This window comes from Cicer arietinum, chromosome 4, assembly GCF_000331145.2.
Source record: "Cicer arietinum cultivar CDC Frontier isolate Library 1 chromosome 4, Cicar.CDCFrontier_v2.0, whole genome shotgun sequence".
Taxonomy (NCBI): Eukaryota; Viridiplantae; Streptophyta; class Magnoliopsida; order Fabales; family Fabaceae; genus Cicer; species Cicer arietinum.
Window position 1 is genome coordinate 29,980,933 of NC_021163.2, and position 24,228 is coordinate 30,005,160.

The following is a 24,228-nucleotide window of genomic DNA, read 5'->3' on the forward strand; positions in this document are numbered from 1 at the left end:
GAATTTTATAATAATAAAAATATAGAAAAAATAAAATATTTTATTAAAAATTACCAAAAACAGCGAGATCCAACAAATACCATATGGTAGACAACCTCAATATTATCTAGTTTTCTTTTTCTTATAATATTTTTTTCAATAATTCTTTTAATATAATTTTTTTTTAATTATTTTACACCGAATATCCTCACGCGCAACACAAATATCTCGTCCATTTAGGCTTAGATATTAAAAGATATGCATAAAAGATATTTAAATGACAAAACATATAAAAATCTTTGAGAAAATTAAAATTAAAATAGACATGTAAAAAAATATATATGAAGACTAGTAGTGATGTGGTCCCTTGAGATATTGAGACAATAAATTTTTAGGATTTCTTGTTTATTGTAAACATCAAGAGATAAAGTTTAAATTTCTGCGTTTATAAAATGGTAATTAGTTTCACCTTAATAATAATCTCTACATCCTCTTAATATTTTAAACAAAAGTTGTATGATATTAATTATTGTACTTTCTAAACACCTTGAGTCTAAAATAATTAATATTTTTAATTTTAAAGGTGATGTTAGTTATTCTGCCAAAATATAGGGAATATTAGTTATATTTTTCTATTATACCTTTTAATTAATAAATATATCACTCTTAATTTAATTTTTTTTAATATTACATTTATAATAAAAATAATTACATCAATATTCAATAAAAATAATTACATAAAAGTACTATATTTTTTCATTAAATTTGTTTTAATCTATATTAAATAATTATTGTAGGTAAAAGAAAATAATTTATACAAAAATGGAAAAGAAGTAAATAAACAAAATGGTCTAATTAATGATCCAACGGACAGAGTCGCCTAAAGAAACTACGTGTAAGTTTGCATGAAAACGTCAATAGTAAAAGTTGAAGAAAATTAAAAGCACAACACTTTAGTCATTTCACACAAACAAAAGAATCGAGGGCTACAGAAAAACAGGCGAAAACTAGTTTTCCATTTTTCATATAAGTGGTTTTTCCAATTAAACAAAGACAGTTTCTCTTTCTCTTTCTCTCTCTCTCTCTCTCTCTCAAGTGGTTTAATTTTTCAGGAGAGATAGGGAGAGAAACTTGCAGAAGAGTATATCCTGAAAGAACCGCTTTATTTGAAATTGTTTATTATTTTTTTGTCATAGTCAAAAAGATGAGAGAGAAAAAATAAAAAGAGGAGAAATGTTAAAGAAAAATAGTTTTGTCTTTTGTATTCATAGCATTCAATTCTGTTTCTTCTCTTTATTTGAAATAAGTTTATAAGTAATAACCGACTCTTCTTCAAAGTTTCTTTTCTTATCTTTTTGTGTAGACAAATGAAATGATTTTAAGGGGAAAAGAAAGAAATCAGTTTCACCATATTAATGGGGTTTTCTTTGTCTATTGAAGCAACAGAACAACAAAAACAAGATACAATGTTTTTAGGTTCCAACAATTCTATGGCTTCTTCAAGTATTGTTAAGAACACAACAAATCAACTTGAACCACTCCCTCAACAACAAAATCATCATCTTCATCATCATCAACATCAACATCAACATCAGCATATGCATGACCATCAAATTTCTTTTGGCATGATGACATCTTCATCATCATCCTCTATCCCTGGAAACTATTTGTGAGTTTATGTTTTTATAAAATAATATTTGCAGTCACAGTCACTGATGTTTACTTTCTGCTAAGCTGTTGTTCACTTATCATCAGAATTTTAATTAGAAGTCGTGATTTCGACAACATAAAAAATTGTTATGTTGCGGTCGTGATTATAGTTGTAGTCCTTTAATTTAAAGAACAGCTGATCCTCATTTTCATGTTTCTTATGAGTATTAATAACCAATAAATTTTATTTTATAATTTATGATTATTAATATATTTTTTCATGTGTTTTTGTTTGATCAGAAGCAAAGATTCAAGTACTTATGATTTGGGTGAATTGGATCAAGCTTTTTTTTTGTATTTGGATGGACAAGCTGATCCTTCCAGTCTTCAAGATCAAAGACGTGAGTATTTTTTTTTTTCTCTGTGAAAAAAGAATCAAAAATAAAAATATATTTCTGTTTTCAGTGTTAATTTTTGTTCAAATTCAGAAAGATGAATATGCACTTTCTTGCTTATTGTTTTTCATTTTAATTTTGAAGATTCTCTGAAAGGTTTGTTTTTGGTCACAGAAAAATCATGTTTCTGCAGATTCATATCTTCTCTGCCGTATACTAGTACTTTTCTTTGACTCAATCTTTTCACACAAGTAAAATAAAGTAGAAAGTGTTGAACCAAAAAAAAAAAATAGGAAAATTGTTCCTATCTTTCTCTTTTTTTTTCTCTCTCCAATTTTGATTTTTTTTGTTTGGTTGCTTGGTGGCGCGTGAGATCATGACATGTAACAAACATTGGTGTCATGATCTTCTTACAAAAGTTTATATGCATTGAAGCGTGAGTGCTTTTTTTTTTTCTTTCCTTTTCCCTTTCTTCTAATTTGTCTTCTGCAAACTATATATTTGTCCCTTTTGTCATAAGATTTTTTCATTTCCAACAATTAACATAAAACTTTGTTACTTATTGAATATGATGATGAATGAATTCAATTAATTAATGTATATCTTTTTCAGAAGAGAGTTCATTTTCAGGAATGAAACCACCACCAACTCTTAACATTTTTCCATCTCAACCTATGCATGTAGCACCACCACCATCCAATTCAAAGGTATAATTAATTAACTAATTTAAATTATTTATTTCCCTTGACTATCCAATGTGTTTGTTAGCTACGACTTCTTTGTTCTTTTTTTATGCAACTAGTTAACTACTAATGTATATAAATATTATTATTATTTAATATTTATTATGTTAATTTGTATTTGGTAGGCTAGCATGGGATTACCTTCTCCACAAACCAGTGGTTCCAAGAAACAATCTCAACCGTCCGTTGAGTTGGCCAACCAACGGAACGAAACCCTCTCTGCACCTGCACCATCCAAATCTATAATAAAGGTAGAATATAATAAATCTTTTTATTTATTTATATTTTTTTTTCTTCTAATTAATCAACTATGCAATATGCATGTTGTTATTTATTGTATGGCAGAGAGAGAACAATCGCAAGGGTACAACTTCAAGTTCTGAACAAGAAGGACCTAAAACACCAGATCCTAAGGTTAGTAATTATTAATTAATTTTTAATTTTTATCTTTATTAGAATAATTTAAAAAAATTGAATATGTTGTTTTGAAAATGTTATGTATGCACAGACTCTGAGAAGACTTGCTCAGAATAGAGAAGCAGCAAGGAAAAGCAGGCTTAGGAAAAAGGTGCAGTGAATTCCTCAGAAGGAAGATAGTTTTATATCCCAAAAAATTCTTTTTCTTTTAAACATTTTAGGCAAAAGACTTGTCAAAGGTCTATTTTATATACCAATTTATTTATTTGTGATTCTTTTTTTGTTTTTTCCAGGCTTATGTTCAGCAGCTAGAAACAAGTAGGATTAAGCTTAATCAGCTTGAACAAGAGTTGCAGCGTGCTAGAGCTCAAGTAAGGAATAAATTCCTAATTTTTCGGGCATAAACTTGGACATAATAAACTCAGCAGTCAATGTAGTGAATAAATTTAAACCATTATATGTTAATCAAATGACTGATAATGTAACTTAAAAAAATAATCAAAATCTAAACCATTAATTTTTATCAAAAGTTAAGATAGTTTCCTTATAAATAATGAATTTAAATTGCTGCAACTTTAATTACAGCTATAATATGGCAAAAATTAGTCTTGCAACAACATTGTAATTGAAATTTTCAATCACACTAGTCACATTTTTTTACAATTTACTTCGATATAAAAATTTGCAGCGCAACTGAAGCATTTTGATCAAATTCATTTCCATGGGCATCATACAAATGTAAAACCTTTGGAGTATGCAGATTGGTTAACCTAAGAAAATAAAAATTTATTTTTAATCTTTTAATATATTATTTTATCTCCTTAATCCAATTGTTTCTATTTTAGGGTATGGAATAATTTAAAAAAATTGAATATGTTGTTTTGAAAATGTTATGTATGCACAGACTCTGAGAAGACTTGCTCAGAATAGAGAAGCAGCAAGGAAAAGCAGGCTTAGGAAAAAGGTGCAGTGAATTCCTCAGAAGGAAGATAGTTTTATATCCCAAAAAATTCTTTTTCTTTTAAACATTTTAGGCAAAAGACTTGTCAAAGGTCTATTTTATATACCAATTTATTTATTTGTGATTCTTTTTTTGTTTTTTCCAGGCTTATGTTCAGCAGCTAGAAACAAGTAGGATTAAGCTTAATCAGCTTGAACAAGAGTTGCAGCGTGCTAGAGCTCAAGTAAGGAATAAATTCCTAATTTTTCGGGCATAAACTTGGACATAATAAACTCAGCAGTCAATGTAGTGAATAAATTTAAACCATTATATGTTAATCAAATGACTGATAATGTAACTTAAAAAAATAATCAAAATCTAAACCATTAATTTTTATCAAAAGTTAAGATAGTTTCCTTATAAATAATGAATTTAAATTGCTGCAACTTTAATTACAGCTATAATATGGCAAAAATTAGTCTTGCAACAACATTGTAATTGAAATTTTCAATCACACTAGTCACATTTTTTTACAATTTACTTCGATATAAAAATTTGCAGCGCAACTGAAGCATTTTGATCAAATTCATTTCCATGGGCATCATACAAATGTAAAACCTTTGGAGTATGCAGATTGGTTAACCTAAGAAAATAAAAATTTATTTTTAATCTTTTAATATATTATTTTATCTCCTTAATCCAATTGTTTCTATTTTAGGGTATGTTAATGGGTGGAGGTGCAATTTTGGGAGGAGATCAAGGCATGCCAATTTCTATGAATAGCATTACCTCAGGTGTCTTCCCATACTCATAAAATCAAACTTTTAATTTCTTTCTCTATCTCTCTTTTCCAATTCCATAAAAATGTATGATTTTTGTGTACTTTTGTTACAAATTTTTACTAAATTTTCAGAGGCTGCAATGTTTGATATGGAATATGGGAGGTGGTTAGAGGAACACCACAGACTAGTGTGTGAGCTAAGAGCTGCAGTACAAGAACACTTAAATGAAAATGAGCTGAGGATATATGTTGAAAATTGCTTATCTCACTATGATCAAGTTATGAACCTTAAAACAATTCTAGCTAGAACAGATGTTTTTCATCTTGTTTTTGGCATGTGGAAAACCCCAGCTGAACGTTGCTTCATGTGGATTGGTGGATTCAGACCATCTGAACTAATTAAGGTACATTAATGTAACACCAATCTACCCTTAAAGAAATCTCTCTTTAAACTATATATTTACAATTTTATCATTTTTTATTTTTTATTATTTACTAGATATTAAATCCCCAAAATTACTTTATAAAAATAAAATTACCAATATTAACGGAAGGGTGATTTTTACATCATTTATGTGAAGTCTAACAATTTCTCATTTTTTACTTTATTAAAAGTTTTATTCATCCTATTTTTTAATAAAAAATATATTTGTTTTATAAAACTGAATTTGACTACTATTTAAAGAGAAATTGATTATATGAAGGAATTAACAAAGTCTGTCGGTGGTGTAACCAAAGAAAATTTAAGAGCAATGGATTTGATGTCATCAATGAATGTGGAGTTAAAGGTATAATGAAGATTTCTAGTATTGGGTAGAGTTAGGCTTCATTCCCATAAAGCCATACCTTTCACTTCAATTTGTTTTTGGAATTAGATATAGACTAAAGAAGGAAATAAAGTTTCTTTCTCTCTTTTGTTAATGGGATTGAACTTCTTGTTTCCATACCCACTTTTTCCCTTAATTGACTATAAAATCGTGCGTACATGAGAAAAAATTATCTAATTTAATTATCATCATTAATTTAACATATTTATTTGGTGAAATTAAAATATAGTTCATAACCATGGTAAGCTCAATAATTATGTATGTATATATATATTTTTGAGGGATTGAATTTTATTTATTTATTAATGTGTATGTGTTTTAGATAATTATATATAAGTCAATGAATTAATTTGTTTTATTTAATGGGTATGTGTTGTAGGTAATCATAAGTCAAATTGAACCTCTAACAGAACAACAAATACTTGGTATATGTGGATTGCAACAATCAACACAACAAGCAGAAGATGCTCTTTCTCAAGGGCTTGATGCCCTAAACCAATCTGTCTCTCAGACTATAACATCAGACTCTTTGAGTTGTCCTCCCAATATGACTAACTACATGGGACAAATGGCTTTGGCCATGAACAAACTCTCTTCTCTTGAAGGTTTTGTGAGACAGGTATGTTACATGCTTTCACTGATTAATGAACATATTTTTCTAGTAACATTAAAAGAATGGTTTTAAAAATATATATAATATGTATAAGTAATTAATTGGATTGTAATTGTCGTCTCATCTGTCGTAATTTCTGCAATTTCCAACCATATTGAAAATTGTGACTATAACTGCAATTTAAAATATCTAACGTATATAATATCTAACAAAAAATAAACTAAAAGGAGAGTATATAACAAATAGCAAAGTCATCCTTAAAATCGGAAGGTTCCATTAACTTGATATTTAAATTTATAAAATAATAAGTTAATTTATTAAATTTAAGAATATAAATTAATTTAGTCCCTCAATTGAAAAAATATTTAGTAAAAATCATCGAAACCAAAAGACAATATTGACTTAAATATAAATAAACATATAACCTTTAAAATTTTGGAAAAATGACTAATTGTATTTTGTAAAACGAAAAATGACAAAATTAATGTACACTTTTCAATTTAAGGACAGAATTGGTATGTCTCAAATGTTAGGAAATAAATTGACTAACTCCTATTATTTTAATGACTAAAATAGATATCTAATGAAAAAAAAATAGAATAAGAAAACTAATGTTCATCATTGCATGTTGAATTTGTGGTACAAGTAGTTTTGTGATTGTGTGATCTTTAGTTAACTAGTTTTAATGGTCCCCCTTGAAAATTTTACCAAGTTTCCATAAGTCCATAACTGATCTCGTGGGTGTCAGGTAGGAACAAGAATCTGTTCCACTTCAATCATATGGGTAGGGACACCTACTCCAACCCTTAGATAAACTACTACTTGCATTGCATGCATGCCTCACTCTCGTGAAGTTGTTACATAGAATCTACCTACATGGATTTTTAAATCTGCTCTCTCATTTTGATATTAGAAGGGTTTGCCAATGCTTAATTATTTTTCTAGAATATACACACTAGAGGGGGAAAAGACCTAACTATATTTTAACTTTATATGATTAACTTATATATAGTTGCAATATACATGTCTTAAATTTTAGATTGGTAATATACTCTTTCATTTATATCAAAAATATACTCTAAATATAATTATATATATATTATAATTATAAGACACAAACAAAAAGAGAAAGAGAGATGGAAAAAATGCTAATTTTGCACTCACTCACTTTCCACATGTAATGAATAAGTCATTTGGGAAAAAAATTGTGTTAGAATGAGTGAATTTTTAATATATATTAATTATTTTTTGTAATTGTATTTTCTAATTAATTATATATATTACTTCAAAAATAATACTATTTGTCATGAAATAATGTGTCACGAGATTATCCACGACCACATTAACATAGAACCAACAAAATTTTTAACTATGCAATTACCATAATTTTTTGCCAATAACAAATTTTATTGGTTAAACATAATCTGTGATCGAGTAGTGATAAATATTTTCAAGACAAATAGCATAGCTGTTACTCTAAATTCACTCTCTTTTATTTTTAATTAATGATAATGATAAATACTCTAAGAATTGAAAAAGAATTTAAGAAAATTATTATTTTTATTCTTATATTTATATATTTTTTTAATTTACGTAAAATAATCTAATCGATCACTCGATATGAGACTAGTGGAATAGTTCTAATTAAGAATTCTATATCACCAAAAGATTAAATGAAGTTTAATAGTATTATACTAGGAAAAGTTTAGCAATGGTACCATCATAAGTACAGGTTGCACGGCCTTTAAGATATCCTTCATGGTTGTTTGTGATTGATGTAAATCTATAAGGATACTAATTAATCATTGCATTATAACATTGAAATACCAAGGTTAGTAAATGAACAATGTGTAATTGAACATAAACACGTAAGACTATGGTAGATTAGCGTGGTCCCTCATTGATATAATCCTTATCCAAACATACATTTTAAACCCATATCTGTGTGATGTCATGGTCGTAACCGTAACTTGAAGTCACAAAATGGTGTCCTCGCCATAACTTGCTGCTTTTCGGATATTTGTAATAGTAAAAATCCATTAATGTGATCATCTTAGTTACAGGTGTAACTTTTATTAATTAATAATTATATAATCTGTTATTGATGTTTTGTGGGTCATAAAATTATTTTCACTTACAGTGTATCGTGGTTAAACCTATAAAAGTTAGTATCTTATTTATTTCAGAGATATTTAAGGCGATTTATACTTTGCGAAAACATTTTAATGTTTTATTTTTTAACACATTTGTTCATTTTATCAATAATGAGAAACTTTTGAAATGAATTATTGTTATAGATGAATAAATTTGATTAAATACTGATTAATGTATTTTAAAAATAATTAAAATTATTTTTAATATTTTTATTGTTTCTAAAAATTTATGTAGAAAATTGTTTATTTTAAAAAAATATCTGACATCCTTATTCTTATTAGGAAGTAAATTTCATACTTTTTAAAAAAATGGATATATAGAAAACATTTCTATAAAGTAGACCGTACGTAAAAAAATTCTATTTTTATTTCATATTTTGCACTGTATTGGAATTGTTGAGAAATTCAACATTGAACACACAAAGATAAGTAAAAGTGTACATAAGCCGTTTACACAATAGGATTCTATATCCACAATTTAACTTATAGATCCGGTTTCATGAGTAAATTTACTTTAAAGAATAAATTTAACATAAAAATAACTAAATTTTTTTTAAAAGTATTGAAAATTTTACTTTTGAAATGTTTGATACGTAAATATTTTTTATTAATGTGTATGGTAAATTTTATTTTTGAAATTTCAGTATGTATTTGTAAATTAGAAATATTTGGTATATAATTTTTTTTTTCTCTGTTTTTTCTTTATACATATGCATATCAAATATCAATGAATATATATACCATAAATTTATGATTAATTAAATTTTCGATATTGATAAACTGAAAATTGTGAAAAAAATTATTAAAAGTTTGATAATTAGTAAAATTTCCACCTAGGTCCAAAATTTTTCAGTCATTTCTATCAAACACACATAGAGTAAAATTGAATAATCCAATTCAAATTTATGCTTTCATTAAATAATCCAATTCAAAATCACTGTAAAAAGAATTCTAAATACATGTTAGTTTCCCAGTAAAATTATAAAATTACAATACCTTACTGTGATTTTACCATTCTAATCCGAAAACTAAACATAAATTAAATGAACAATACATATGGACTCTATTGTTACAATCACTCCATATTTTATTAGGTGAATGTTTTCTATTTTTATTGTTTCATATATTTACATTAATAATTAATGTGTTTTACTAGCTGAATGTTATATAGGTCATGAGAGGTATGGTAATTATGACATTGGATAAACCACATGTTGTTTGAATATCATATTTTTATTTAAAATTTTAAGAGTAAATTTATATGCTTTTATATTTATATAATATTTAATATTTATTTTTTCATTTAATACGAGAGATTCCTAACAATTTTCTCCTAAACTTCGCACATGATATATCAATATTGAATTATTTTAAATATTGAATTTTTAAAGAATGTTAGGATATTGAAAATTATTTAAAAATGTTGTGTTACAGATTTTTTTTTGGATCAATATACCAACCAAGCTAAAGTTTAATCTGCCAGAAGGAAAAATCTTCGTTCCAAAATTTTCCACCGCATATCCAATCAAATACGACTAATAAAAGAAAACTATTTTTTTTAATAGTAATGGTACACATATACTCCAATTTTTTCTACATTTCATTTTTATATTTATCTCTCTCTTCTAACACAAAATCAATATATTGTGGAATTAGTTGACTACATTGGTAAGATATCCTAAATTTCTCTGTGAAGTTCTGTTTCTGCTAAATAGGCCGGTTCACCAACCAACTTTACATAATTTTTAATTTATTTTTGGTATTTAACTATGCTTAATTTCTCTGCTGAATAATCAATTTTAATTACAAGTGTCCAACTATGTCTGTCTACAAAATAAAAATAAAATTACAAGTCTTCAAATAATACATTTCAAAGTTACCTATCACAACAAGCATCAGAAACAGAGGAATCATTAGGTAGACAACATTATCATAATGATTATTTGATTTTAATCTCTCAAGCAACCTTTTTTTCTTTAATTAATTTGTAAGCTTGTACCTTTTCAATTTGACCAGCTTGTAGTTTTAATTGGCCTATAGCTAATATTCAAAACTTTATTGTCTCCTCTTGCTGTTGACTATATTTTAATTTTATTAAAAACTTCCAATTTAATTAAATTAATAAAAAAAAATTGCATCTCTTCTTAGAGCAGGAATCAAAAGAAAACTGAATATTTGATTGTTGTTCCAGTTCTAGCTAGCTGCCTAGCCACAAAAAAAAAAATTGAAATTCCTCCTATAATGTTTTTATCAGTAGGAATCAAACTCAACCATTTTGCTAAATCACAGTGGTGAAATGGTCCAAGCTTTACTAAGATTAATCATTATTTTAATTTATTGGCATTTTAGAAACCATTCATCATGTTTGAATATTTTTTCCTCTAGCTAGCTACTGCCTGTTTTTTATTGCAATAGGAATGGTGTCAATATGCATAATAATATTCTCTTACCAATAGAAATGTTCCATATGCATAATTTTCATCACTTGAAAAATGTTCTCCCAAATATTTTCAATGCTAGTTAAGTCATTAGCTTGAGATTGAATTAGTGGTGAGACAATTGAATAGTCTACAATATTAAAACATGAATTCAATCCTATAATAGCAAAAACTATTAAAAAAAAAAAGTCATAGAAGGACATATATATAAAATTGCAAGGTTGTTTATTTTTCAGAACTTGGCACCATTCTTATATTTCCTTCTAGCCATTAACAATTAATTTGTCTGTTCATTTGATAGAAAAGTCTACAGAGCATAGCATTATTAATTTCTTTGTATGATATGTGTGACCATAAATTATAATCATTAATCTATTTTCAGCAGAATATAGTAAACATAATTGGAAAATGATGAAATATTTAAATTTGAAAACTCACAGGCAGATAATCTGAGGCACCAAACAATTCATCGTCTGCATCAGATGTTAACAATTCGTCAAGCTGCAAGGTGTTTGGTTGCTATGTCTGAGTACTTCCATCGTCTTCGAGCATTGAGTTCACTCTGGTTGACACGCCCTCGTCAAGAATAGTGCGAGGGCGTGTGATAGTAGTAGTACTAGTAGTGTCACATTTCATAGTTATATAATTACAAGCCATGGCTAGCTAGATTTATATATATATATATATGGTCTTGTAATTTTTTTTTTAATTTCTTTGAAATTTGAGTTAAATGTTCTCTTTTACTATTATATATATTGCCTTACCTTCCCTTCTTTTTAATCTTCCCCGCTCACTTGATTAAACTGATCATAATCAATAATTAAACTGAAAATAATAGAAGTAAATGGTGACCAAAATATTGAAATTATTTAGCAGACATTCTTGACTCCGATAGATACAAGGGAAAGATTAATAATTAAACTGATCATAATCAATGAGCAATTTTTCTTTTTATTACTAAATTATAAGATATGAAGAGTAGTTTTTGGATTGCAAGGAAGTTAATGGGAACAATATTGGGGTGTTGAACAGAATATATAGTCCGCAGTCATCTGGCCTATTGCATCCATATATTTGTATGCTTTATTTTTATATTAGCAAAGAAGGTAATATATATCACCTTTTAACCCCTCTGATTTTCATTAAGAATATAATTTTAGCACCCAAATTTGAAATAATATGCGATACCCGTATATATTATTTACCGTACTTATACAGTAAAACAGTATTTCTTTTTATAAAAAAAAAAACTAATTTAGTTTTTTTTCTTTCAATTTCTTTAATTTTTTTCCTTTTTTTTTTAATAATTGAGACATTTTTTGTGACACATGTACAAATTATGTCATTAATCACTTTGAATAATTTATTAACAACTTATTTAATATATATTTCATTAATTACTAAAATGCAAGATAAATACTTTCCTCATTATCTACTAAAATGCAACACATTAACCACTTTAAAATACTGCAATTTAGTGGTTAAAGAAACACACTATAAAATAGTTAACACTATTAGAAAAACTACTTTTAGCATCGGCCAAAAGCCTACGCTTATAGACCAAAAGTCGACGCTAACGTTGATTTAGCGTTCGATTAGCATCGGTGTCGGATCTAGACTAAAACGGCCGAGCTAATACATAGCGTCGGTCCAACACCATCCGATGCGACTATAGTGTCGGTTAGACATACTCTAAACCGACGCTACCAGCAAAATAGAACATCCGATGGGCCGATGCTACGGTCAACTAATAAATGTGCAAAATTAAATAAAAGTCAACCTTTTTAATAATATAGTGTCGGTCAGGCCAACGCAACAGTCAACAATTGAAAAATAAACAACATAGAACATATCAAATCAATGTAGTTAAATATGCCACCACAAGCATAAGCATGATATAATTAATAATGCATAAAAAATACTTTTAAGAAATGCATAATTATTTCACTAGGTTCTATTATGCTTCATTAGTATATACTTATATCATAAATTCAATATAGACATCAAATAGAGAAAGAGGGACCATACCTCAGGTAAAAGAGATATTTGTTATGTTCAAATAGATAATCTCTTGTATTAATGGTTAATGAGATATTTATTTACATACAATGTTGGATCAACACCTCATTTATGATCTATTTTTCTCTTTATATCATCAATATACTGCATTACTTTCTATCTTTCAATATTTTTCAGCTAAAAAAAGCCAAATTTTCTACCACAACTACCCCATCCAAATCTCTATTTCACCCAATCATCTATTTATACAATTGTGTGGATTTAATCCAATCCCAATCTGTTACCATCAAAATCTCCTATATTTATGTGGTTTAGATATAAGATCTGTATTTTAAATTATAAAATAAAAATTAAAGTTTGTTTTTTTTGACCATGTAATCAAAGATTGAATGGCCACCAAAATTCCTAACACCAATAAATTCAATAATACAAATAATAAATCAACAGGACTTAGGTAGAGTCCCTTACCTATCTCAAAGTTACATGTTCACAGTGAAGTGTTAAGTCAATTCTAACCTTCTCATTGTGTCTTTTGGCATGGTAAAAAGAGTGATGGGAGATGGTGGAGAGGAGAATGAGCATTGGGGTAAATGAAGGAGAAAAATAAGAGGAGAATGGGCATTGGGGCAAATGAAGGAGAAAAGTAAGAGAAATGGTTCCATTGAGAAACGGTTCTAAAACAATAAGTTTGTAGAGAAAACGGGATAGAAATAAAAAGATTGGGAAGAGAAATAAATCATTATTTAATAAAGTATTTATTATTGTTCCAAAGTTTCTTATTGTTCCTGCCACTACAAGAAAAACATCATTTTGTGGCCAACTTTATAAATATTTTGTGGCCGAATAAAACCCTCACAAATTAAAATATTTAAGGATTTTGTGAGGGCTTTTACAGCCACAAAAAATCAATTTTGTGAGGGCCAAATCCGTCACAAAGGACTGACGTGACCAGTGGCATTTGTGGCTGCAATGGCCGCCACAAAGGAATGCCCACATGGAATTTGTGGCTGCTTTGGCCGCCACAAGTGCTCAAGGTAACACTCTATATATTTCTCCCCTCCTAATTCATTTTTTCACATCCAACTTCTCTCTAAAACCTCATTATAACTATTCTCTCCTCCTTCTCTCTAAAACCTCATTCTAACTATTCTCTCCTCCTTCTCTCTAAAACCTCATTCTAACTATTCTCTCCTCCTTCTCTCTAATTTAAATATTTAAATATTTTATTATTAATAATTTAAATATTTTGTTATTAATTTAAATATTTTATTATTAATATTTTATTATTTAAATTAATCTTTAATTTAATTATTAATCTTTAATTTTAATTTAAATATTTTATTTTAAATTTTTAATTATATTAAGATTAGTTTATTATATATTAAATTTAATTTATAATTACATTATATTTTAAATTTAATTTAAATTTTAATTTAATTATAATTTAAATTTTAATATTATATTTATATTAATTTATTATATATAATATTATAATAAACTATTAATTTTGAATTTAAAAATTAATTTATTAAATACGTATTATTTGCAAAAGCCCTCACAAATGCCTGTCTTTTGTGGCTGCAAAAGCCCTCACAAATGCCAACCTGTTTCAGACAATTTGTGGCTGCAAAAGCCCTCACAAAATTTTGTGACCAACTTCTTTTGTGGCTGCCAAAAGCCCTCACAAAATCCACCTTTGTGGCTGATTATACCCCTTTGTGAGGGATTTTGGCCCTCACAAAAACCACTATTTCTTGTAGTGTGCTATTGGAAATTAAATTGTTCCTGATGGTAAAAAAATCAACAATTTTAACACATTTGATACGTTCAAAGTGATAAACTTGATGAATTTATAAGACTCAATTATAGAACTCACACACTTTTTTTTGAATGTTTTTTTATACATAAGGAAGATGATAAGCAATAAAATTTGATTTAATATGATTGTGATTTGCAAGTACATCAATTATTAGCGTAGATTCTCTTGTATACTAGTTAGTTGTAGCTTGCTATTGAGAATATAGAATGCTACTACAACATGTTCTATGCCTTCATCTTTGTAGAATTTGTAAAACTCTATTGAATTATACTCCCCTCCACCATAAGTTCTTATCATCTTAATGACACTTTCAGATTGTTTTTCAACTAATAGTTGGAATCCCTTCAAAATTCCAAACACTTCACTCTTCTTTTTCAAGCGATAAACCCATGTTTTCTTTTTGTAATCATCAATGAAAGACACAAAATACAAGTTACCTCCATGTGACTTTGCTTCAAATGGAAACCACACACATCTGAGTGTATGATATGCAACTTCATGACAGCTCTTGTGGGAATTATAGATTTATAAGACTTTATAGGTTGTTTAGCTTCACAACAACCTATATAGACTTGACTTTGAAATTGAAATAAAGGCAATCCTTTCACCATCTCAATCTTCTGCAATAGGTTGAGGCTCCTAAAATTAAGATGTCTAACCCTTTTATACCATTTCCACATTACTCGTTCAACTTCTTACTAAACCTTCTTATTGTTCTGATTACAACCTTTTTTTTTCTTGTCTTTCTCATGATCAGACTGGTCGGTAGTTCTTCCACTAGCCTTTATCTTTCTTGTTCAACTTTATTTTCAGTCTTGCCATCTTCTCTTTCTTTGAGCCTTAGCTTATGTGCTTCAAGAGACATTTGCAATGATTCTAACTTCATATTTGAAAGATTCTTGGATTCTTCAAGTGCAACTATTACATGATCAAACTTAGGTGTCAAAGTTCTCAAGACCTTCTTCACATGCAACTAATCTGTGATGGTTTCTCCATTTGTGCGAATCTTGTTGGTTAGTGTCACTAACCTCATGAAGTACTTAACAACTTTTTCCTGATCTCCCATCAATAGTAGCTCATATTGTCTCCTAATTTTGTAATTTCACCTTCTTCAACTTATCAACAACATCATAAGCCTTTGCTAATATCATGCAAGCATCTTGGTAGTTTTGCACTCCGTAATCTTTTCAAAGATCTCCTCATCTATAGATTGAGGAATTAGAAACAAGACCTTACAATCCTTCTATTTCTGATCTTTGTTGGTTGTTATTTGAGATTCAGTACCAGTTTCCTCCACTTTACGAACACCATCATTCACAATTTCAAGCACATCTTGAAATATGAATATGACCTTCATTTAAACCACCCATCTATCGTAGTTCTTGCCCTTCAACACTGGTAAATTTGCTGGAAAATGTCCATTCCTCCCTTGACTTATTGATGCAGCCATTGTTCCTTTCGAACCTGGATCTTGATGCCAATCTGTTGGTAAAAAAACTCGGTAATGCACAATGGATTTGATATGCTCAAAGTGATAAACTTGATGAATTTGCAAGACTCTAATTATAGAACTCAAACACTCTATTTGATTGTTTCTAGTACACAAGGAAATGGCAAGCAATCAAATTTTATTGAATATGATTTTGATTTGCAAGTACATCAATTATTAGTGTAGCTTCTCTTATATACAAGCTAGTTGTAGCTTACTAAATAACTTTCTTGTTAGAACCAAGTTGTTTTGAAGAACCATGACATTTACTTGTTTTGATGATAACAAAATTATTTGTGGGAATAAATTAAAACATTAATATTTTGTTTTAGTGTGCAGTTTCTAGATCAGGTTATTCTATATTAGTTCACAATGCATAAACAAACACAAAGACTCCACTCTATTTTCCACATTTGAAGTCTAGTGAACTATCTCTAAAACGCGCCTTTGATGACTTTATCTAATACAAGCAATGCTCTAATGAGTCTAGCTCTGATAATCACAACAAGCATTTGATCTCTCTACATTTGATAACCTTGACAACCAAGTGATTGTTAGTCTCTGATAATCACACCAAGCATCTGATCATCTGTTGTCAATAGTATATGCTCTAATGAAAGTCAACGGTCTAAAGAAGACAAAGCTTTTGCACATTCTCTACGAAACACCCTGAACCTGTATTTTTATGAAGGTCTATGCGACGTACTCTAATCATACTATCTTTTTCACTTTTTGGCTTCATATCAAGATTCACATAATCACTTTCAAGGATATCTTTGACAAGGTTAATGGGAAATCAATCTAAGAAGATTTGATACGAAACTTTATGATACATGTTGATTTCTTCAAATGAGGACAATGGCCAGAAACCCTAAAAATCTCTATAAAAGGACGTGCAACCCTTATTGAAAAGCATAAGCAACAACGTACCACAATAAGCACAATGCAGTTGTCTTTGTACTCTTGCTCTTAATCTTTTGTCTTGGCTAAGTGCTGGGAAATACTTTCTGAGAGTACAATATTGTAAACACCCTCTTGTGAGAGTTATTCAAAATATCTTTAATGCGTTCTTTTGTAACCTAGCCTAATAGTGGCTACATCCCTCAAGATCTTGACTATACTAAACTAGAAGGTTGGGAAGACTTGAACATAGTTAGTTTGACTATTAGGTGTTCCGTGGAAGTGTAATTCAATTGGTGAATTAGTGGATTAAAACCTTCAAGTTGAAGGGATTAGACGTAGCTACCGTGTTGGTGGTGAACTAGGATAAATTGGTTGGATCGTTCTATTTTTTTGTTTATTTGATAATTTGTTTTCATCGCTTTACTTTATCCTTTTAAAATAATTTTAAAATAAAACACAATTGAAACCCTTTTTCTTGTATTTATCGTTCTACAATTGGCATCAAAGCTCGATTTCAAAGTTAAGCACTAAACCGTGTTTGAGTAAAGATCTATGTTATTATGACTAACCTAGTGACGATGTTATAGGTGTAAACGTGAACCGGTTTCCTTAGTTTGATGGAGAAAGATTCGAGTACTAGAAAGACAGACTCAAAAGTTTCTACATCTGTCATGATTCTAACCTTTGGGACATAGTCTTAGATGGCTATGAGGCTCCAAAAGACGTTGATGGTGTTGAAATATCTAGAAAATATCTCAATGTTGATCAAAAGAAATAATAAATGATGCATCATAAAGCCAAAACTTTCATGATGAATGTTATCACCTTCAAAGAGTTCAAAAAATACAACAACAAAGAAATAAGTAAAAGTATATTTGATCCTCTAGTTCTCAACTACGAAGGAAATAAGTAGGTACAAGAATCTAAGACAAATTTACTTGTCAGGAAGTTTGAGCTTTTCTAGATAGAAGAAGATGAAGACATTGAGACAATGTTTTCTAGATTTCAAACTCTGGTTTCTAAATTAAAGGTTTTCCAAAAGAGTTACACTACATTTCACCACAACAAGAATATCCTCAAAAGTCCTCCTAGAAAGTGAAGACCAAAGGTAACAATAATTCATCAAACCACCTCTGGAAGAACTGATGAACACACTCAGATCCCATGAGATTGAACTTGTTAAAGATGAGCCTAAGAAAAAGTCAAAGTCATTAGCTCTTAAATCCCAAGGAAAGAAGACAAACTCCAAGGCCTTACAAGATATTGATGACTCATAGGAAAATTAATTGGTCGGTCAAATTGAAGACTCCGATGATGAAGATATGTCCTTTAGCTTTAGAAAAACCTAGTGCACGTGAAGCAACAGGAAAAAAATTTCCCCAAAAGATATTTAAGAGAATCCCAAAATAGTGGAGAAGGAAGTGAAAAATTAGACAAGAAAAAAAAAGCATCTGCAACGAATGCAAATAACCAAGTCATTTAAAATCAAAGTGTCCTAAACTTGATAAGTGAAATCCCAAAAAAAAAGGCTTCAAGGCAAAGAAAAAATGTCTTATGGCTACATAGGATTGTTGGAACAAAAACGGTTTTGAAAAACAATTCCTTACTAGTTTTGTTTATAACAAAAGGAAATTTGTGAGAACAATTTAATGTATTAATGTTCTAAATTAAGTGTGCAGAAAAATGAAACAAATTGGTACATTCCAGACACAGGTTCCAAATAATTGGAAACAGAACAAATCAGAGGAAACGAAGCAACCAGAGGAAACATTAAGATAAGATGAAACACAATGATTAGAGGAAGCAACTTTATCGAAGGAAATGTACCCTGATGTGCATGCACTCCAATGTTAACTCTAAAATTCTCAGTCTAATAAACCAACTTTCAATCTTATTTGCACATGATTTTAATAAGTTGCCTCTGCCTTTGAAATCAATTCAACACAAACAAATCATTGGTTCTGCCTCTAATATTTTTGACTCTGCCTCTAATATTCAACATTATAAGTCAATGCATCTGACAACAAGTCAATGACTCTAGAAGATGCCTTTTTCATAAAAAGACTTGAAAAATTCTAGAAAAATTCTCAATCAGTTTCCTATTGATTGCACTAAATGGACTATTTGGGTAAGTATTTTTTAATTGGGAGAAACGGGTTGCAAACATACTTCACTATTGACAATGGAAATAATTTTCAAATTTACAAAAACGGTCAAAATTGAAACAACACTTCATCACACCAGTTCAAAGCATCGATTCAAATATGAAAAAAAAAAATTGAAACAAGGAAAGGTTTGAAGAACATTGATACAAACAATTGATCCTACTTTGAACATCAAACACATTAATTAACATCAAATACTTATAACAAATTCAAACATAATCTTTGTTTGAATATTGAGCACTTGTGCAAACACATATTCAAGAAAGTGTTAGGTAGTTTTAAACACATACATATCCTCTCATTGAGTGTTAAACACATACAAAAAAATATCTTATAATTTGGCTTGTTAGTGGCTTTTGTTTTTTCCTCAACATGTTCTAGGAGCAACCAAAAGGGTGGGCATATTTAACTGGATGAGGTTAAGTGGTTTTTGTAATTCAAGTTGAATTATTAGAAGAAATCCTTCAAGTGAAGGTACTAGACATAGCTAGCTAGGTTGGCGGTCACCAAGTCACGATTAAATTCCAAAAACAATTTTAACAAACCATACCGTAAATCAGACCCACTTTTCTTGTATTATTGAAACTTCAATTGGTATAAGAGTTTGGTCTCAAGATGTAAGCACTTAACAATGTTGAGAAAAGATCCAATAAATTTTTTCTATCATGACTAATCTTCGCGAAGAAGCCATTGGTGGAAATATTAACAAACCTCAATTTTTTTATGGAGAATCCTTCGAATATTGAAAAAACATATTACAAAGTTTCTTTATCTCCCAAGACTCAAAATCATGGGATTTAGTTGAAGAAGGATACACTGCCCCACCAAATGTTGATGGTGTTGAAGTATCTTAAAAAAATGAGTACTAAATAGAAAAAAACTACATAAAATGCATCATAAGGCAATGACCTTTATGATAAATTCAATAACATTCAAAGAACTTGAAAAATGCATAAACAAAGAATCGTGCAAGAGCATATTTGATGCTCTAGTTCTAACATATGAAGGAAACAAACAAGTACGAGAAGCAAAGACAAATCTTCTTGTAAGAAAATATGAATTATTCAAAATGGAAGAAATGGAAAACATTGAAACATTTTTTTCATGATTTCAAACATTTGTTTTGGGCCTAAAGGTTTTGGAGAAAAATTATACTATGGAAAACCACGTAAAGAAAATCCTTAGAAGTCTTCCAAGTAAATGGAGACCAAAAATCCCTGCCAAACAAGAGGCGAAAAATCTAAATAATCTTCCTCTGAAAGAACACATTAGTTCACTCCGATCACATGAAATAGAATTGGCAGAGGATGAACTAAAGAAAAATAAAAAATACTTGGCTCTTAGGTCAAAAGACAAGAAATCCTTACTAGCATTAAAAGAAATTGAACATAACAAGGATTCAGTAGCTGTAGAACTATCATTCATTTCCAGAAAAATTATGCGTATGTGGCATAAAAAGAAATCTTTTCTTTAAAGGGACTTCAAGAAATTTCATAACAAAGAAAAGGGAATTAATAAAAGGAAAGTGATATGTTTTGATTGTCAATAATTTGGACATTATAAGTCTAAATGTCCTAAACATCGAAATAAGAAGAAATAATCAAAAACTTAGAAGAAGAGTCTTATCACATAGGATGAGTCAGAAGAATCCTTTTATGATAAGGAATATGCAAACATGGCACTATCGGCTAACATACCATCATACATTGATTCAGATTATGATGAAGAAGTAGAGGTATTTTCCAATTTATCTTGAAAGGATTTTATTACTGCCATAAAGGAATTTTTAAATAAAAACCAATCTATGTCCTTAAATCTTAAACTTTTAAGAAAAAGTCATATTGAGTTAACTGAAAAACATAACCTTCGTGAGAAAGAATTTGAAGAACTTAAAAGAGAGAAATTATTTCTAAGTAATAACATATATGAACCTTTAGAGGATAAGACTTGTAATTTTGTCAGGTTTAAATTATCACTTCAATTTTTTTTAAATGACATTGATAAACGTAAGATGGCATCAATGGCTTATGGTGTTAGTAGGAGTGGTAAAAGAGGATTAGGATTTGAACAACCAACAAAGGATACCATTTCCCTAGAGGCTGTTTGCACAATATGCTCTAAAAAGGGTCATAACAAAATATCTTGTCCCATGTCAAAAACGTGGAAAAGTAGAAACCTTCAAGTTCAAACAAACAAAGACCCAATCAAATCTAAGTACCTAAAAACAAAATCTTTCATCTTTCATATGTTTTAAGCAACAAAGTTGAAACTCAAACCATGGTTCCTAGACATTAGGTGCTCGTGTCATGTACGGGCGAAAAGTATTTGTTCCAAAACCTGATCTTGAAGGAAGGAGGAACTATGGGATTTGGACGAAGCCAGAAAGGAAAGATCATCAAGCATGATACAATATTAAAAATTTTTTATTTGTTTAAGGTCTTACACATAAGCTTTTAAGTATTAGTCAATTAAGTGATAATGGTTATAATGTTATTTATAATAAAAAATTCTGCAAAGCAATTAGTCAAAAGGATGGATCTGTACTCTTACCAATCAGAGACAAAATAACTTGTACAAAATAAATCTTTCAAACTTCGAAAAACAAGAGGTTAAATGCCTCACGTGAGCCAATGAAGAACAATTAATTTGGCACAAAAATTGGGCCATGCCAACATAAGATTAATCTCAAAAGTGAAGAAACTTGAACTTGTTAAAGGGCTACCTAATCTTAAATTCAAAATAGAATTTGTTTGTGAAGCTTGTCCAAAAAAATAAAAAAAAAAAATCAAAAAAACAAAACAAAACTCCTTTTTCTCCAAGATATTTGTTTCTACTACCAAACCTCTTGAGCTCTTGAATATAAATCTCTTTGGTCCAGTGAAAAGCGCCTCTATAAATGGAAGGTTCCTAAGAAATAAAAATGTCTGTCTTAAAGTATTTATTGATTTCTATAAACAAGTGATGAATGAGAAATGTCTTCCATTTATAAAAGTTAGAAGTGATCATGGAGGTAAATTCGAAAACAAATTCTTTGAAAGCTTTTGTGAATAGAATGGAATTTGACACAATTTTTCTTCTCCTAGAACACCACAACAAAATGATGTTGTAGACAGAAAGAATAAATCTCTTCAAGAAATGGCATGAACCATGATCAATCAGATGAATGTTGCAAGGCATTTCTGGATAGAGGTAATAAATATTGCATGCTACATTCAAAATAGAATTTTGATTAGACTTATGCTTAATAAGACACCTTATGAATTATGGAAAAAATAGAAAATCCAACATTTCTTATTTTCTCCAACTTGGTTGTACTTATTATATTTTAAATTCAAAAGAAAAACTTGGGAAGTTTGATCCTAGATCACAAAAATGCATTCGTTTGGGATATTCTTAAAGGTGAAAATCCTAAAAAGTATATTGTCAAGATACTCAAATTGTGGAAGAATCAATTCATGTCAGATTTAATGACAAACAACCTAACTATAAAAAATTATAGGAAGACAACGATTCTGCAGGTACACATTATCCTGAGGAATTAAGCATCCCAAAAGGAACTCAAATATTAGAAGAACCAAGCAACACATAAGAAATAGTCAAAACAAACAAAACTAAAAAATCATAGGATAAGAATGGAAATGATAAAGAAAGTCAAGATCCTATAAAACCAATAATTGGATGGAAATATAAATCATCACATCCGTGCACTCTGATAATTGGAAATTCAGATGTTCCTTTAAAGACAAGATCTGCTCTTAAGGATACTTTTGTGTTTGGCTTACTCTCGGAACTAGAACCAACCTTTGTGGACGAAGACCTTTTAGAAGAATGATTGATTTTAGCAATGCAAGAAGAACTAAATGAATTCAAATGAAATGGATGTTAAGCAACCCATTAGAACTAAATGGATGTTCAGTAATAAACTGAATAAAAAGGGAGAACTTGTGAGAAACAAAGCCAAGTATAGATTACACAGAGACATTTGCTCTAGTAACAAGGCTTAAGGCTATTCGAATCTTATTATCTTTTTCTGCATTTAACAATTTTGTCTGGTATCAAACGGAAGTAAAAAATGCATTTTTAAATGGACATATTAATGAGAAAGTTTATGTCAAACAACCTCTAGGATTTGCAAATGTTGAGTTTTCAGACTATATCTTTAAACTTAAAAAATCATTATATGATCTAAAACAAGCAACAAGAGCTTGGTACGAGAGATTGAGTAACGTTTTACTTGAAAATAATTTTGAAAGAGGAACAGTTGACATAATATATGTAGATGATATTCTTACTAAAAATGATACTCTTATATTTCAAATATATGTAAATGATATAATATTTTTTTTTCAAATAACGGCATGTTGTTTCAAGAATATGCTACAACGATGTAAAATGAATTCCAAATGAATATGATGGAAGAACTTAAGTTTTTCTAGGTAATTCAGATCCAACATAATCAAGATGGTGTACTAATCCAACAAACCAAGTACATCACATAACTTTTCATAAAGTTCAATATGGATGGATGCAAATCCATGAGTACTCCAATACACCCAATCTGCAATCTTGACAAAGATGATTTAGGAACACGAGTTGATCTGAAAACATTCAGAAGAATGATAGGATCACTCTTATACTTAATTGCTTGAAGACCAAACATTATACTTAGTTTTTTCCTCTATGCCAAATTTCAGTAAGATCCAATAGAATCCCACTTAATAATAGATAAGAGGATATTCATATACTTGAAAGGCACTACTAACGTGGGGTTATTCTATAAGAAATCATTAGAATACAAGTTAGATGAATATTGTGATGTTGACTATGCAGGTGATAAACTTGAAAGGAAAAGCACAAGTGGAAATTGTAATTTTCTTGGCAACAATATGATATCATG

General features: G+C 29.1%; 1 protein-coding gene across 1 annotated transcript; it reads left to right on the top strand.

Moving 5' to 3' along the window:
• Window positions 1-991: 991 nt before the first annotated feature.
• Window positions 992-11,709, top strand: LOC101500106 (bZIP transcription factor TGA10). Its single transcript, XM_004497878.4, has 11 exons — window positions 992-1,648; window positions 1,930-2,030; window positions 2,637-2,731; window positions 2,893-3,018; window positions 3,113-3,181; window positions 3,276-3,335; window positions 3,478-3,555; window positions 4,843-4,918; window positions 5,038-5,309; window positions 6,112-6,351; window positions 11,377-11,709. The coding sequence occupies exons 1-11, from the start codon at window positions 1,395-1,397 to the stop codon at window positions 11,524-11,526; spliced, it is 1,521 nt and encodes a 506-aa protein (XP_004497935.1). The 5' UTR covers window positions 992-1,394; the 3' UTR covers window positions 11,527-11,709.
• Window positions 11,710-24,228: the final 12,519 nt, after the last annotated feature.